General features: G+C 38.5%; 1 protein-coding gene across 1 annotated transcript in view; it reads left to right on the top strand.

Moving 5' to 3' along the window:
- opcml (opioid binding protein/cell adhesion molecule-like) overlaps positions 1-19,050 on the top strand; it is a 422,626-nt gene that overhangs the window by 369,241 nt on the left and 34,335 nt on the right. Inside the window, exons 5-6 of the mRNA XM_061898041.1 lie at positions 3,667-3,787; positions 5,458-5,609. Coding sequence (XP_061754025.1) covers positions 3,667-3,787; positions 5,458-5,609 — 273 coding nt within the window. The remainder of the gene's footprint in view (positions 1-3,666; positions 3,788-5,457; positions 5,610-19,050) is intronic.

Raw genomic sequence — 19,050 nt, 5'->3', positions numbered from 1 at the left:
CGCTTGAAAGAGGTGCCACTGAACGAGAATAAGCTCTTCTCCATATTTTCCAAGAAAAGTCCGGTCTCAAAACATTTAAAACTTGCTGTGGCACAGAGCCTGCCTTCTCGATTCTTCCATACTTGTCAGCGCTATTAATATACTCCTCGCAAATAGTATTGTTTTTAACTTCACAGCGATTCCTTCCTTTCTACGCTGGTCTGTTGGCTTTTTGGGACTCATATTGAATTTGCAAAATGGACAAAACTTGTCAAAAAGTAAGTGGAAAAAACAAAACAAAAAAAACACGCTGAAGCGCTGAGAAGTGACTATAGAGTACTACGCATGCCCAGCAAGGGGCGTGGAGTGCTCCGCCTCCCCAAAATGCTGCGCCCTGCTTTTTACTTGCAGGCGGGACACAAAATGAACTGCTGAATAAAACGTTCACACACAGAGACACATTTGGCACGATCTAAAAGTTTGTAAATCGGCGGCGTGGCGCAGTGGAAGAGTGGCCGTGCGCAACCCGAGGGGCCCTGGTTCAAATCCCACCTAGTACCAACCTCGTCACGTCCTTGTGTCCTGAGCAAGACACTTCACCCTTGCTCCTGATGGGTGCTGGTTGGCGCCTTGCATGGCAGCTCCCTCCATCAGTGTGTGAATGTGTGTGTGAATGGGTAAATGTGGAAGTAGTGTCAAAGCGCGTTGAGTACCTTGAAGGTAGAAAAGCGCTATACAAGTACAACCCATTTATCATTTATTTATTTATTATTTAAATCGAAAAGTTCGCAAATATAGGGGTTTGTAAATTGAGTTTCCACCATATGTATTTGTATTACAAACCCAGTTTCCATTTGAGTTGGGAAATTGTGTTAGATGTAAATATAAACGGAATGCAATGATTTGTAAATTATTTTCAACCCATATTCAGTTGAATATGCTACAAAGACAACATATTTGATGTTCAAACTGATAAACATGTTTTTGTTTGCAAATAATCATTACCTTTAACATTTGATGCCAGGAACACATGACAAAGAAGTTGGGAAAGGTGGTAATGAATACTGATAAAGTTGAGAAATGCTCATCAAACACTTATTTGGAACATCCCACAGGTGTGCAGGCTAATTGGGAACAGGTGGGTGCCATGATGGGGTATAAAAGCAGCTTCCATGAAATGCTAAGTAATTCACAAACAAGGATGGGGCAAGGGTCAAATTGTCGAACAGCTTTAGAACAACATTTTTCAACGAGCTATTGCAAGGAATTTAGGGATTTTACCATCTATGGTCCGTAAAATCATCAAAAGGTTCACAGAATCTGGAGAAATCACTGCACGTAAGCGATGATATTGGTGACCTTTTATCCCTTGGGTGGTACTGCATCAAAAACCGAAGTCAGTGTGTAAGGATATCACTACATGGGCTCAGGAACACTTAATAAAACCACTGTCAGTAACTACAGTTGGTTGCTACATCTGTAAGTGCAAGTTAAAACTCTACTATGCAAAGCAAAACCCATTCATCAACAATATCCAGAAACATCGCCGGCTTCTCTGGCCCCGAGATCATCTAAGATGGACTGATGCAAAGTGGAAAAATGTTCTGTGGTCTGACGAGTCCACATTTCAAATTATATTTGGAAATTGTGGACGTGGTGTCCTCTGGAACAAAGAGGAAAATAACCATCCGGATTGTTATAGGCGCAAAGTTCAAAAGCCAGCATCTGTGATGGAATGGGGGTGTATTAGTGCCCAAGGCATGGGTAACTTACACATCTGTGAAGGTACCATTAATACTGAATGGTCCACACAGGTTTTGGAGCAACATATGTTGTCATCCAAGCAACGTTATCATGAACGCCCTTTTTTATTTCAGCATGACAATGCCAAGCCACGTGTTACAACAGTGTGGCATCGTAGTAACAGAGTGGGGGGACTTTCCTGGCTCGCCTGCAGTCCAGACCTGTCTCCCATAGAAAATGTGTGGCGCATTATGAAGCGTAAAAGACGACAGCGGAGACCCCGGAATGTTGAATGACTGAAGCTCTACATAAAACAAGAATGGGAAAGAATTCCATTTTCAAAGCTTCAAAAATTTGTTTCCTCAGTTCCAAAATGTTTATTGAGTGTCATTAAAAGAAAAGGTGATGTAACACAGTGGTGAACATGCCCTTTCCCAACTACTTTGGCACGTGTTGCAGCCATGAAAATCTAAGTTAATTATTATTTGCACAAAAAAAAAATAACGTTAATGAGTTTGAACATCAAATATCTTGTCTTTGTAGTGCATTCAATTGAATCTGGGTTGAAAGGGATTTGGAAATCAATCAATCAATCAATGTTTACTTATATAGCCCTAAATCACTAGTGTCTCAAAGGGCTGCACAAACCACCACGACATCCTCGGTAGGCCCACATAAGGGCAAGGAAAACTCACACCCAGTGGGACGTCTGTGACAATGATGACTATGAGAACCTTAGAGAGGAGGAAAGCAATAGATGTTGAGCGGGTCTAACATGATACTGTGAAAGTTCAATCCACAATGGATCCAACACAGTCGTGAGAGTCCAGTCCAAAGCGGATCCAACACAGCAGCGAGAGTCCCGTTCACAGCGGAGCCAGCAGGAAACCATCCCAAGCGGAGGCGGATCAGCATCGCAGAGATGTCCCCAGCCGATACACAGGCAAGCAGTACATGGCCACCGGATCGGACCGGACCCCCTCCACAAGGGAGAGTGGGACATAGAAGAAAAAGAAAAGAAAAGGCAGATCAACTGGTCTAAAAAGGGAGATCAACTGGTCTATTTAAAGGCTAGAGTATACAAATGAGTTTTAAGGTGAGACTTAAATCATTGTATTCCATTTATATTTACATCTAACACAATTTCCCAACTCATATGGAAACAGGGTTTGTAATTTGTGGTGTGGATCGTTAGAAAACGCTTGATGAATTAAATTAGTCAGAACAAAGGTTGGAATGAAAGCACTAACATTATGACAGACTTATGGAGTTGTCGTGGAAAACTGTTTTTTGCGACACAGAGTGATCACATTAATTCATTAGGTTAAATACACGATGCAGTGAATCAATTGATGCGGACACGTTTGTCACTGGATAATCTCTAATGCGCTTCTGCCTTGGAGACTTTGTATTTGTAAGTAATAAACAACTATATTGATTTGATACTTGATTATAGTGACAACTGTCATATTTTAATCTGCGATATTTTTAATTTGAGGACAATGTCATATGTTAAACTGCAATATTTTTCATTTTAGGTCACCTAATACGTACAGTATGTCTAGCTAGTGTGCTGTTGTGTGCTGAGCTGTTGGGTAGCTTATAGTAGCCTACGATACATGGTGACTTAACATGTTTTCCTTTTTTAAAAATGACTTGACTAAACTGAAACAAAAGACAAAACGTGTGTGCTTATTAGTGGACATTTAGATGTAAACTGACTCTTCAGCTTTGCACAAGTATTGAAGATTTTAAATGAAAGCCGAGATCATCCGAAACTTGTTGTTTTTCTGATATCGCGCTGATCTCAGATGTCAAAATTGTATCGTGAAAACCCTACTTTATACAATACTGCGTCCAAATAAAATTCTGCTTCAGATTCCGACTGGGCCTGTCTCATAATAATGTCATGACTCTAAACATGTTTTTGTATGTCTTTCATAGATCCTCCCCTAATTTCTAAGGCAAGAAGTACGGGTACTGCTGTTGGAAAAAAAGGAATCCTTCAATGTGAAGCCTCTGCTGTTCCACATGCAAATTTTGAATGGTACAAAGAAGACCGCAGGTTAGTTTTTCCAATGCCGAGAGTTTTTTTCAGTTTATTTTAAGAAGTTGACAAATATATTCAAGCATTCAACCTCAATCTTACACATACTGTATCCTCTTTGAAATGAGTATATTTACATATTAAAGGTGCCGTATGTAGTAATGTGGCCAGAAATTGTACAGCAAAATTCTGTAGTCCCCTCCCACTATCCATGACTGAGGTTGCCAGGTACGCAGTCGAATCTGAATCCTACTCCAAGAAACTTCAAATGGCGAGTCTTAGGCTCTAGGTTTCTCTTGTTTATGTTTCTTGCAAGATGGTTGACTAATTAATTATGCCACATTTTTCTGATGTCGATTAGCCACATGTATGTTTTAAAATTACGCCACAGTATTTCCGTCCGGAGTCGGAACAGATTGTTGGCATCACTCTGCTAAAATGTCTAGTTTGACTGCTTGGACAACCATCGAAATAATTATATATAATGATATATTATATATCACAAAGGCCTACTTTGATGGCAAGCCAAGGCCAACAGTAAAATGACCGCCAAATTTCCTTCAGCATAACTCCATGTTGCATCCAACCTGACACACTGCATTCTCTTCCATGTGCGCACATTACCATCTTTCAGTGCAGAATGCAATTCTATGAGCCAACCTACGTGGCACAAAAACCATGATACGCATACATCCTATAGCCTACTACCATGTCATTACACAAAGTAGAACATTATTACATGTAATGCATTATATTGTGCCAATCAATTAGCACCCCATATGTGCCTGATGCACATACAGTACCAGAAACCACAATTAGCCGTGCTAATGTTGGAACTCATTTCCTCACCGTATCAGCATATTGAGAAGGAAATAGGCACTGACAATACTCATATCCACATAGGTTATATTTGTCGAAAATATATTTTGCCCTGTTAGTTGGATGACACATCTGCACACAGTCTAACAGGCATATATTTCCCCCGTTAGCCTGTATGTCGATGTGTCATTGACCGGGCTAGCATGCTAAGCTACACTAGTCAGATGATGTTTCGCTCCTAAGCATTTGATGCACAAACTTACTAGCTTTGGTAGACAAGATCATAGACTGTATTGGAAAATATAGTTTATATACAAAATGTCCATTTCCATTTTTTTTTACAAGTAACAAGAAAACATAAATGCCTGACTTACCTATCTTTTGAAAGGCATCCCCGATACAAATCCTCGTTTTGTTCCTGGCATTGTCATGAATAAGTTGAGAATCATAACAAGGCCTTTTAGATTTACTAATGTCTGACATGTTTAGCAACTTTACCAGTGGCGAAGAGGGGCGGTGTGTAACTGGCAACCTGAATGTGACACACTCACAGACTTTCTGATTGGTCAAACGGTGGAGGGTGGGGAGTCGAAATGAAAACAATATTTTCAGAGCTGCAAATCTAATTTTGAAATGAGCATATCCCGGCTGAACTACCGTTAACAGTTACAAAGGTATTTTGAAAAGAACATGATTTATTAATGCCTTTTGACATATCAGGAGCATTTAATGATGACTTGACATGAAATTATTACATATGGCTCCTTTAACGTATAGTTGTTGATGTTGTCGTTTGAATGTAGATCTGAATCAGCTTCTAGCAGTTTCTATTTTTCCAGTTTTCAACATTTTTCCTGTATGTTTTACAGGCTTTTCAATGGACTTAAAGGGATTAAGATAGAGAGTCAAGGCAAACAGTCGATGCTCATCTTCTTCAACGTATCTGAAGAAGATTATGGGAACTACACGTGTGTTGCCATGAACACCATGGGAATCACTAACGCCAGCATAATTCTTTATGGTGAGTTGAATTGATGAAACCCACCCCCGCCAGACCTCTTACACAAACTGTAGGCTTACATGAACTAAAAATATGTTTTTGTTAGTTTATAGCGTGAATTCAGTCAAAAACAGCTTTTTAACATGCATGTCAACAACATAAGTTTTTGGCATTTTAAAGATCAAAGTGATGTGACTAAAATCAGGGTTTTTTTGGCATATAAATATGATCAGATTCATACATCTGTCAGTTGTCCATCACTTTATAATGTAAAGTAGAGATGAACTCAACCTTTTGGATTTCAGCAGTAGATGATGATGATGACATTATTCTAAGTGCACCTACTGTGGGCTAAGCCTCCCTTGTCCTTAAAACCGAGTAATGGCTCTGGTTTGAACTTAATTCGACAGTCCTTAAAGGCACCACAGCTATGCGCTAAGGCATTGGTTCTCAAATGGGGGTACGCGTACTCCTGGGGGTACTTGAAAGTATACCAAGGGGTACGTGACATTTTTAAAAAATATTCTTAAAAATATCAGCAATTCAAAAATCCTTTATAAATATATTTATTGAATAATACTTAAATAAAATATGAAAGTAAGTTCATAAACTGTGAAAAAAAATACAGCAATGCAATATTCAGTGTTGACAGCTAGATTTTTTGTGGACATGTTCCATAAATATTGATGTTAAAGATTTATTTTTTGTGAAGAAATGTTTAGAATTAAGTTCATGAATCCAGATGGATCTCTATTACAATCCCCAAAGAGGGCACTTTATGTTGATGATTACTTCTATGTGTAGAAATCTTTATTAAAAATTGAATCACTTGTTTATTTTTCAACAAGTTTTTTTAGTCATTTTTATATATTTTTTTCCTAATAGTTCAAGAAAGACCACTACAAATGAGCAATATTTTGCACTGTTATACAATTTAAACAATCAGAAACTGATGACATAGTGCCATATTTTACCTCTGTATCTCTTTTTTTCCAACCGAAAATGCTTTCCTCTGATTAGGGGGTACTTGAATTAAAAAAAAATGTTCACAGGTGGTACATTACTGAAAAAAGGTTGAGAACCACTGCGCTATGAGATACAAAAGTAAAACATATACCTACTTTTCTCCGATGCTGCTGATGCTACATGTGTATTTTCCCTTTCTTCTGTCACCTGTTTTTTTTCCCCACAAATGCTGGCGCTGTTTGAGAAAACACAAAGGAAAGGTTTAATGCGCTTTGCATGACGCTGATTATTTTTGCAAGGGGGGGTCTGTCATTCCTATTTTAATTGAAGCAACCGTATCATAGATTTTTCACAACAGAATTTTTTCAAAGTAATATGCACTTTTACAAGCATATTTTGTTCACCAATTTTATCTGGAAGACCTTCGACTTTGTTAATGTTGCACAGTGTCCCTGACCTACCAGAAACTACTTTCAAGATTTCAAAAGTCGTTATAACAACAACAGGGTATGCAACACAATGACATCATTGTAATTGGGTTTATTGGCAGGGTCCTCATTACCCTTCAACATGGCAATGGAAATGAACATCTGTTTTTCTAAATGGGTTGTAAGAAGAGAACGGGAAATTTCAACCTGAATTTCTCGTGCCTAAAGGAAAATGTCTTATTGTCTTTGGAATTTTCCCATGCTTTTAAATGCAAACGTTGAACAGCTTGGTTCCAACTGATGAAGTTTAACCATTTACAGTATGAGCATATCAATTATCAGAGAGAAACTGGTTGACCAGAGATTCTACTCTCACTGAATGTTACTAGAATGGCCGGTCAAGATTTGTGGAAGGTTGTAAAATGAAAGCCTTAAAGAAATGGTTTAGTGTTACCAGCTAATGGAAGAAATCATTAGGGACTTACAACCACAGATAATAACTAACTTTTGGAAAACTAAAATAGTGGTGTCTGAAGCTTGGTTTTTGTTATTGCTCCACTGACTAATATGTTTAACAAAAATGTATAGCAGTAAATTCAAGACACTAGACATGACAGTTAGTACCTACAGTGTATATCAAGAAGTAGATGGGCACCACTTGTATGGATTCACTGCCTTGAAACTGACAGTTTGTATCCTCACCGAGTACAACAAAGTGAGGCTGGAAAGGACCATGAATAAGTCTTAAGATGCCGCCATAAGAGAGACTACTACTCCCAAACTAACGACTTGGACGAAATCTACTTTCAGACATGGAACATTAACAAAACCTACAACTTTGGATTTGAGTAGCTGGCCTGTGTAGTCTATACCAAACCCCAGCAATCCTGAAACCCTAACTTCACCAACTCCAAAGATGATAAAACTGTTGACAAACCTCTGGGCAAATGGCTATCACATTGGAAGCTTCGAAAAACCACCACCAATGCCCTTAATGCTTAGAGGCCTGCGTTTTTAAACAAAAATAAAATGTGAACGCATAAGAATATCAACTGAAATTGGGACTCATTTGTTGTTTCCATTTTTGGTTAATCAAATTCGATATTTGCTTCAGGGTTACATTTGTTGTTACGAAAAAAGTCTTTATTCTTGAGTTACCAACAAGTGATGCTCAAAAAGGAAGTGCTTAATGGCTCCTAAACATGTTATAAACCACACCTCCGCCTGAGGCCTCCCGGGTGAGAGCTGTGGTCCCCAGTGTCATTTACATGATTTGATACGGTTCACACATTTGCTGACACAGACAATTAGTGTTATTAACAGTGAGGCTGGCAGGTTGGCAAGCTAACACTGCAGTCGATTTATAGGTGATCTGTACTTTTTTTGTTAATTTTGTCTATCGTTCACAATCATTATTAGAGACAAGAAGACAAAAGTTTTTTTTTTTTTCTTCTTTGTAGTCTCACGTTTGAAAATCAGCTCATTCTAGGTTGCAGCTAATGGGAGCAATCAATTCTACCTCTATATCACTCTAAAATGTATTCATAAAACCGTCAACAATACTTCATTTACTTTCCGTAACCTGTAAAAGAACCAGACTGTAGCGACATTGTTATTGTAGGGGCCATCACTGAGGAACTCTCTGGTGTAGTAGCACATTGGCGTGCTTCGGTATAAGCCGTAAAACTTAGCTATGACGAGAGATAAACTAGCTTCTACAAGATGAAACACGTTTGAGTTTGTAATGCACATCACTGTGATAGGACACCAATCGGTGCTAACTGAAAAACATGAACAGTCATATTACAGTATCTGTAATGTATTAGCGCACATTTCACGTTTTATTTGTACACAGCAAGCCATACAGCATATGCACTATAGTTGTAAAAACACGCATGACGTGCTGTGTGTATCGTGTACAATATTTAAAGCGTAACTCACTCGATGGACAGTTGTGCGTTTGGTCCAGCTGGCGGGGGGACTCTTTTTTTCCGCTTTATTTGGGTAAGCACTTGATTTATGTCAAAATGGCTTGTCTCCAAATTCCTCATTTTCAGCTTCGGTCACACCGGCCTCACTCTAACGGCTTCCGTCTGCTCCAACATTTCACCCTTCCTATATGCTCGCTTCTAGAAGCAGCAGTTCATCCATTGTTCATTCAGCTCCATAAAGATATGGTTGTGAATCCTCATTTGTCCAAAAATAGTCATCTTTGTTGTTTTTTACCAAGTCTGCCATGATTAGAACACAGACAAGTGTTTTGTTTCCTTTAGTACAATGGTGTCAAACTCAAATACAGAGCGGGCCAAAATTTAAAACTGAACGAAGCCGCGGGCCGAGGTTGAGCAAATTAACCCGTTAGTAGGGACCCAAACAAGTTTTGCATTGAATATGGACCAAGCAAGGCTTATATAACTTTATAGTGACATGCAAAATCCAGTTTCAAATAATAATAATTAAAAAATATCAATAGAATATTAAATTAAATAAAAACACAAATTTAATGCCTTTTTTCGGCGGCGGGTTTGAGTTGGGGCGGGGTTTGGTGGTAGCGGGGGTGTATATTGTAGCGTCCCGGAAGAGTTAGTGATGCAAGGGGTTCTGGGTATTTGTTCGGTTGTGTTTATGTTGTGTTACGGTGCGGATGTTCTCCCGAAATGTGTTTGTCATTCTTGTTTGCTGTGGGTTCACAGTGCGGCGCATATTTGTAACAGTGTTAACCTTGTTTATACGGCCACCCTCAGTGTGACCTGTATGGCTGTTGACCAAGTATGCCTTGCATACACTTGTGTGTGTGTATGAGCCGCATATATTATGTGAGTGGGCCAGCACGCTGTTTTTATGGAAGAAAAGCGGACGTGGCGAAATGTAGAGAACGCCAAAAGCAGTGCTTTTACGGCCCGCCCCCAATATTATTGTCTGGGTGGAAATCGGGAGAAATTCGGGAGGGGCACTGAACATCGGGAGTCTCCCGGGAAAATTGGGAGGGTTGACAAGTATGAGTATTAGCGGTGAATGTGGTGTTACAGCGGCGGGCCAGCTCTAATGTTAATTTGATATTGCCTCAAGGGCCAAATGAAATTACACGGCGGGCCAGAGTTTGACACCCATGCTGTAGTAGAACACACATTTGTTTCCAGAAGTCGGACGTGCGCCGCTATGGAAATATAAATCAATGCGCTGAAGAAATAGTCACACCAATGATTAAAATGATCAAAATAGGATACATATTGTTATGAGCGTGTCTGTTACTACATTACATATATATACTTGCAGTGTGTGTATAAAATGTTGATGGAGGGTTTTGAAGTTGTTTCAGAGGGCTTTGAAGGATACAACAGTGACTATCTTTAGCCATATCTTTAAGGTGTTTTTTTTATCATCTTTAAAATCCTAATTAAAAAAAAGATGTGTGTTCTTGTCCCTCATAATGATTGTGAACAATTGGCAAAGTTCCAAAAAAAGTGCAGTTCCCCTTTCAGAGCGGTAAATAGGGAGGCAACGTTTCAGGTTATTCTGTGGTTATGGAAGACAGTTAAAGTTAAAGTACCAATGATTGTCACACACACACCAAATGGCAACTGTTGCTATAATTTAATTATGTTAAAAGCCATGTAATTGTTTAGCATCACAAATTTTGGACAGATGTGATACTGGTGTGGTCTGAAATTGCTCACATGGGGTCAAAGCAATCCTCAGGAGGTTTGTTTGCTCAGACACATACAATTTTACGGGGAACATTTTGTGCCTGCTTATGTGTAAACGTTTGCTGGAATTAAGACCAAATTCTTTGAATCCTTGAAACCTGCCTTACCACCAGAGATAATCACGACTACTCTCTGGCCGGACTTTATCTTTTCCTAACCACACAGAACATGTCGTGAAGAAGATAAGTGGTCCATACAAAGCTGTACTTTTGAATTATTTTGAAAACATTTAAAAAAAAGAAAAAATATATACCCCTGAATTGATTTATATTATGTGAAATTAATATTTAAAATTAAATTAATCATTTAAAATGTGTCAATATTAAATCCGATTGTTTCATAACATTAAAAAGTTATTCATTTGACCTATATCAAATGGCTGTTCATGGGTTATGAATCATGAAATGCTCAAATTCCTCATGAAGGATAGACTTGATTGATCCCACAATGAGGAAATCATGTGGTTGAAGTGCAGATTCAAAATGGCCACCAAAAACATGACGAAAACAATAGTGGAATATTAAATAACACAGAAATTATAAAAAAGCTCAGAGCTGCTGCAGCCAGCTGTCGCATCAGCAGCGCCATTTCTACATACAGCAACAAAGTAAAGTGCAGCAAAAAAAAAAAGTCATAAAAAATACACATTGCGCACATACGATTGCACCATTCTTAGACGGACAACTCAAATAAAACTCCATCTCAAAACCAACAAAAAAAACTGTGGTGGTCTCTGTGGTGCTCCACATTATTTTCCGTGAGGTTGGGGCAGCACGGCCAGAAACAGAAACAACAATGTGACCAAGAGAGCCGACGCAGTCTTAGGTTGCCCACCAGCCCCTGGACAATTTAATAAATATATAATTTCAAAAGTGCTTTCAAAATAACTGATCTTATTAGTAATATGCATTTGTTTTAGTAATGTTTTTTTTTTTAACCCAAAAATCAATTTCAGTCATATTTAATTGATTTAAATTGATTTAGTTTCAGTCACCAAAATTAAACAATTTTTTGATTAAAATTACAGTAAATTAAGGCGACTATGGTATACAGTGTGAAGGATAAAGCAGCTGTACCGTTTTTTTTTTTTAATGTCACCTGTAAATCATTTAACTTATTATATTCATAACACAAAGTTGATCCTTCATGTTGTACTGTTTTACCTGAAATTGAAAAAAATAAGTGTATAAATATATTTTCAGCTGTTAAATAATATTAAATGAATAATATGAACGTACAGTTATGATATAATCAATCGACTCTGCATCTACTTTGCAACTCGGTTATTTCTCAGCAATAAAAACAGCAGTTTACATACAATAACATATGAAATTAACGATTATGCAAATTATATGAAAGAATGTCAGGATAACTCACCTGCTGATGCCGCTAGTTGATTAGTGAATCGCTCACAGTGTCAAACGTGAAAGGTGTCTGTGATCTAATACCATAGAATAGGATAGCGTTTATTTATTTTACAATGACATATGTGGTCGTGTGCATATTCACAAAAATAAGGTAAAGAGGGAAATGATAAAGAACACAAAAGTTGTATAACAAAACAGAGCTGCTGCAACCAGCAGCCACCTCAGCGGTGCCATTTCTACATACAGCAACAAAAGTAAAACTCAATGGAAGAATCAACATTGAGCAATAAATAATACATGTTGTGCACATACGATTGCACCATGCATAAACAAACAACAAACCAAAAACAACAGCGCAACAACACGTCTCTTTCTCCTAGTTTTAGACATATTGCAGTGTGCAACTCGCTACAATATTACAACACAGCAGTGGTGGGCTGTCAGGGCCAGCATCATGATAATAATTAAAAATAAAAGTACATTTGTGAAGTGAATTATATTTATATAGCGCTTTTCTCAAGTGACTCAAAGCGCTTTACATAGTGACACCCAATATCTAAGTTACATTTAAACCAGTGTGGGTGGCACTGGGAGCAGGTGGGTAAAGTGTCTTGCCCAAGGACACAACGGCAGTAACTAGGATGGTACAAGCGGGAATCGAACCTGCAACCCTCAAGTTGCTGACATGGCCACTCTACCAACCAAGCTATTAATTTACTTTCCCTAAATATTTAAAAGTATTCATATTCTCTTCATATCATATTATGCTCCTTCCAATGCTGTTGTTTTTTTTGGTTAGAGTTTGTATCCAATCAGATTTCAGCTAGCTTATGGTGCCATGCTGTACGAAATCTGCCCGGAGCCTTCAGAATTAACAATGCATGCTTCATTCAGTTAATAGATAATTTTAATAGCCAATTAAATCACGAGTTGTTGTCAGTAAGGCCTTTTAGCTGGGTCTGACATGTACGCGTCCTGTGATTGGATACTCACTTGGGAGTCCCAAGTGAGTATCCAATCACAAGTTGTGAAAACCGGAAGTGGCACCGGAGCCGTACGAGCCATAGGAAGCCACAGAAAACTCACCCGTACTCGCAAAGAAGAAGTGCAAAATGTTGATTAGGTGGCAGATTTATATTTTCAAGGCCGTTTTCAAGAAGGATATTTAAGAAAAACTACATCTTGTGAGACGAGTTCGGCCAACACCTGAAGCTGTCCCGGCGGTGAAATGGTATGCCCGCAACTTTCACACGAATCAACCGACTACGATCAACTACCGACTACGATGATACCCCAGTCTTGTACAGTGTCTAATGAGTGCTACAAATTTTTAGTTAAAATATTAAATGTTTTTAATTTTTTCATGTTTCATTTGTTCTATACAATTCTTTTAATAATAATAATATATTTTATTTGTAAAAAGCACTTTACATTGAGCAAACAACTTCAAAGTGCTACAGTGTATTAAAAAAAAAAATCAATAATAATAATGATGATAACTTTGACAATACCACGTAGGATATGTTTTAATTGTTGAAGTGGGTTTATTGAATGTTAAATGCGCCGAACAATAGACGTTTTGTACACTGTTGATGTGCAATGCACAGTATGTAAATTAAATGGTAAATGGGTTGTACTTGTAAAGCGTTTTTCCACCTTCAAGGTACTCAAAGCGCTTTGACACTATTTCCACATTGACCCATTCACACACACATTCACATACTGATGGTGGGATCTGCCATGCAAAACGCTAACCCTGACCCATCAGGAGCAAGAGTGAAGTGTCTTGCTCAAGGACACAACGGACGTGACTAGGGTGGTAGAAGCTGGGGATTGATTCCTGGTTCAAGCTGTGGTTAAATATAACTTGTCAACCTCCTCTCTTTCCAAATATGGTATGGCTGATATTTTATTCCCTCAACATTTCAATCTGTTAAATGATTTTTTCATAGATTTTGTCAATGTGCTTTATCCGCAGTTAGTTATTTTCTCGTCTACGATAAATATGCCAAACATTATTAATCAACGAAATTAAACACTGACGTTATTTGATGGAAGGAAGTATGTTTTATTCATACTGTACTTTTTACAGAAGGAGATCACAAAAAGCAATGCAAGTAAATATCAGCATATGGTCAAAAAAAAGTAAAATCATATCTAATAAAAATATAGGATTAAACAAAAAAATGTCCACAGGAGGGGCGCTTTCATCTCCCATGGGAGTGCGTCCACCATTTTTAATTTTGTATGATGGACATCCAGTAGAATGTGGTCAGCGGACTGACGTGACCTGACAGGACAGTGAAAAGACACAAGATCTACCAAGTGTGCAGGCATTGGACCATTACGTGTCCCGTTAGTGATGGATGTGATTGTGTATTGTGTGCCGTAATGAACAGGTAGCTATGGGGAGGACGTTAAAAGGGGAGTGATATGACTCAATCTACGAGATTTTGACAGCACCAAAGTTGCAGCGTACTGTTCCACGGTAATTGTAAGCGGTGAAATTAAGTTGTGTGTCATGTCTTCGTGATCATGTTTTGTTTGGTTATGTTCTGTTGGTTTTTGGACTCTTTGTGAACTCTTGATTTGTCACCATGACAACCATTACCTGTCATGTGTTCGGACTCACGCACCTGTCACTAATCATGTAAATAGATAAATGATAAATGGGTTGTACTTGTATAGCGCTTTTCTAACTTCAAGGTACTCAAAGCGCTTTGACACTACTTCCACATTTACCCATTCACACACACATTCACACACTGATGGAGGGAGCTGCCATGCAAGGCGCTAACCAGCACTCATCAGGAGCAAGGGTGAAGTGTCTTGCTCAGGACACAACGGACGTAACGAGGTTGGTTCTAGGTGGGGATTGAACCAGGGACCCTCGGGTTGCGCAAGGCCACTCTTCCACTGCGCCACACCGTCTGTATTATTTAAGCTTGTAGTTGCCAGGCAGTCGGCCTGGCGTCATACTCTACACTCCGGTTATGACTGTACTCAATACTCTGATTTTGCTGTTCATGCTCTGCCAAGTAAGTTTTGTTTCTTGTCCATAGTTTCTGCCCATGTGTAAGTTTTTTTTTCAAGCCACAGTTTAGTGAGTTTTTTTTAGGTCACGTTTCATGTCCTCAGTTTTGCCTTTGCTTTCACGTGCGTTAGGCACGCTCGCCTCCGGGTTGTTTTTTGTTTCCTTAGTCAAGTTTATTTTGTGAGCGTCTTTTGTCTGGTACTTTTTGAGTAAAAAAGTAAAATATGTCTTTACCTTCACGCTACGAAAGGTCCACTTCCTTGGCATTCCGGGAAAACAAACCACACCACAGTCCCTGTTACGACATTGCGTTGGCACAGGTGAAGAGAAAAATGCAGTAGTCAAGACACAAGGAAACAAAAGCATGAATGATCGGAATGAGATACTATGGATCTGACTTTGGAAATGTTTCTGATGTGGAAAAAGCGGGAGAGAGTTATAGTTTTTATGGGCTCGTCAAGAAGCACAGCCTGATCAAATATGACCCCAAGTTTAACTTAAACTAGGGCACCTATTTTTACCTAGGGGAATCTGAGCGTCTTTTGAAATTGAAGTGCCAGGGGGCAAAAAAAATATTTTTAGTTTTACTATTGTTTCTGTCAGAGAACAAACACGACACAAACCTTCTTAATTGTTAGATATCCCACTGTTTGTATTGGACATGCTTCATTGATGAGAGTATTTGGCAAGGGTCGTTTTGTCCTACTAATTTCAGCGGCTCTTTAGCTCACCGTAGTTTGTTTACATGTACAACTTTCTCCTGCGGTGCAACAGAAAGACGTGTTTTATGCCACTCCGTCTTTGTCCACCAAACCTTTTATGCTGTGCGTGAAAGCACAGAGGTGATCTTTGTTGATGTTATTGATTTGTTGGAATGCTAATCAGGCATATTTGGTCAACGCATGACAGCAAGGTAATCGGTGATAACATGCTAAATAGGCTAGCTGTATGTACATATTGCATCAATAAGCCTCATTTGTAGGTACATTTGAGCTAATTTAATTTCCTTCACTTATGTTCTCTGTATATTTAATTTATATTTGCATGTCTGATGACGAATCTGTATGTAATATTGGCTGCATTTCTGATAGTTGTTTGTGTGCCATGTAGACTACAGCAAACGTTACCCAGCTTGCAAAGATTGTAATAAAACCATTAGAAGAAGGCAGCCTGACGTTTCCCTTAAACTTGGACACACACATCTGTAACGTTGGTCATTCTGAGCCAGTCATTTTCAGAAGTTATCTCACCCTCTGAGAAGCCTCCATTTTACTAATGATTTCCAATGTTGCAAAAATGTGTAGGATACAAATTTAAAATAAAACATTTCTGTCAACAAAGATTTGCGTCAGCCTTTGAGAGTATGCTAATATTGCTAACAGATTTTTACATCATGTGTTATATAAGGCTTATATATAGGCTATATAAGGCTTTTAATTTTTTGCGGCTCCAGACAGATATTTTTTTTGTATTTTTGGTTTAATATGGCTTTTTCAACGTGTGCTAACTGTGTTAGCACATCAGCCTTGACAAAAGATGTCGCCACAGTGCAATCATTTTCTGAATGTGGATATCACACAACAAACGTATGCTGGGTGAGGCGGTGCAGGGCATTGTTCAGGTTTTCAGACTGCACTTGAGCTTGGCGCTGGCGGAGTACACGGTGTATGGGCACCTTTAAGGGTGAACATGTGAGCCTGTTTGGCTCCGGGAGGTCAGGGGAATGACGTCACCATGCATGTATTCGTCAGAATATATTGCGGATCTACCGGAAAGGTCCCAAAGATAGACAGGTTGATGACCTCTGCTATACTGCATCCATTTAATTTATCTTGTCAGGGTTAAACAAAAAATATAACTAAACGCCTTTCATGGTATATGATAGGGTTGTCGCAATATCAATATCTTGCTACCGATACTAAAATATATTTCGATACTTTTTTCAATAAATAGAACCACAAAAAATGGCATTATTGGCTGGATTTTAACAAAAACTATTATGTGAAATTAAATTTATATAGGTTTATTGTTGCAATCAAAGACAAATTTTGGCATTAAATACCAGAGGTGTGGACTCGAGTCACATGACTTGGACTCGAGTCAGACTCGAGTCATGAATTTAATGACTTTAGACTCGACTTGACAAAATGTAAAAAGACTTGCAACTCGACTTAGACTTTAACATCAATGACTTGTGACTTGACTTGGATTTGAGCCTTTTGACTTGACATGACTTGCTACTTTCCCCAAAAAAGTTATTCAGGAGCGCTCCGTATCTGTCCGTGTCTGTCAGCGTGTGTGCGATGACAGTGTGCGCGCTACCTGTCTGAACAACAGCCAATCAAATTAAACCCACGTTATTTTCGTCACACAGTATTCAGCCAATCAAATTGCATGAAAGCCAACGAAGAAGAGCTCTCATACAACACGCCAATGAGGAAAAATTATGCCAAAAATTGTTTCGTTCGGGTATTAAAACTACAACTTGGTCAACAAAAAACGAATTCCAGTATGCAAAGCATTCGGTTCGTTCGAAGATTACAGACAGAGACGCAACAACTTCCAACTTCGTTCGACATTTGAAGATGCACAAAGAAGAGTAAGTTTTGAATGTAAGTTAACATTTATTGGCTGAGTAACGTAGCTTTTATTTGCTGTTTAGTTAAATCAGTGAGGCTGTAAACTCACTGCTAACGTTATGAAAATAGACATCTTTTAAGGGTATGCAGCATCGAGCGCTACTGCCTACTGGCGCTGACGTGACGCGGGGCCGCCATCTTGGAGTGGTGATCCCCTCCACTCAGTGCAATTCATTTGGCAGGAGCAATGAACTGTCAGTGCATTTAATTAATTTTACCTCACTGAATACCACTGATATTCACACGCTTTTTTTTCATACGTGTAACTATGATAAAAGACAAATTTTTTGGCGTGTTCATTGTTTGCTTAACAGTAGTGGAATATTCTTACATGCTATAAGTGAGCAGACGTCCAAGATCAAAACTGGGAATAATAATCCCAAAAAGGGGGAAAAAAACGGTCAGCTATTTTTAAGGCGAAGAAACAATATGATTAGGTTATATATACATGCATATATCCTACATAAACAATGTATAATTACATAAGATATTTATATAGCTTATAGACTGTATCTCTGTTGCTGCAACAGCAGAGAGTTTATTCTGTCTTGACACTTTGTATTAATATTTTGTATTACATTCTTCCCTTAAATGATCATGTTTACAGTGATTGTTTTATATGTATTTTTCATGTATGTTGCTTCGGATAAAAGCGTCTGCAAAATACTTAAACATAAACATATATAAACACCTGAAAGTCTTTATATCAGCTAAAACCACAAATCTGTTTCACTGGATTCAGAATAAAAGCAAATTCTGTCTTACCCAACAATGTTAGTATTTGAATATTGTTACTTGAAGACTTATTCCTGGTTACAATTATACTGTTAAGAAAGTATTGTCTTATACTTTGCCTAAAATGAGAATGCATCATAATCAGTGGCGGCTGGTGAATTTTGTTTTAGGTGGGGCTGAAAGTTTGTAAACCAAATACCTGTAATCCTCGCCCAGAAGATTTCTTTGTGATTTTCATATACAAATTGAAGATCTTTGTTCCTTCTCAACTCTGTGGTAATATTCTTTTCACAAAATACAACCATGTTAATGTTCAATCTTACTTGTGAAAAGTAATCCCCCGATTCCTATTTTCAACAGTCCGCTCATTAAAGCAGGAAAACGCTAAACACCAGCCCAGCATCTTTGTTTGCTACCTGCCAACTGTCAGTTTAGGCTGCTTGCCGGCTCCTCATCACCACTTCAGGATGGCGGCCAAATTGCTCACGTCACAGCAGCCAATTCTGTGTGTACTTATAATATGTCTATGGTTATAACGTCATTGCAAACACGACAATCTGTTGCGTCCACTGCAGTTCGCTACCTT

Source organism: Nerophis ophidion, linkage group LG04 (genome assembly GCF_033978795.1).
Source record: "Nerophis ophidion isolate RoL-2023_Sa linkage group LG04, RoL_Noph_v1.0, whole genome shotgun sequence".
Classification (NCBI taxonomy): Eukaryota; Metazoa; Chordata; class Actinopteri; order Syngnathiformes; family Syngnathidae; genus Nerophis; species Nerophis ophidion.
The sequence above is the reverse complement of the archived record's forward strand: the minus strand, read 5'-3'. Positions and strand labels throughout refer to the sequence as shown.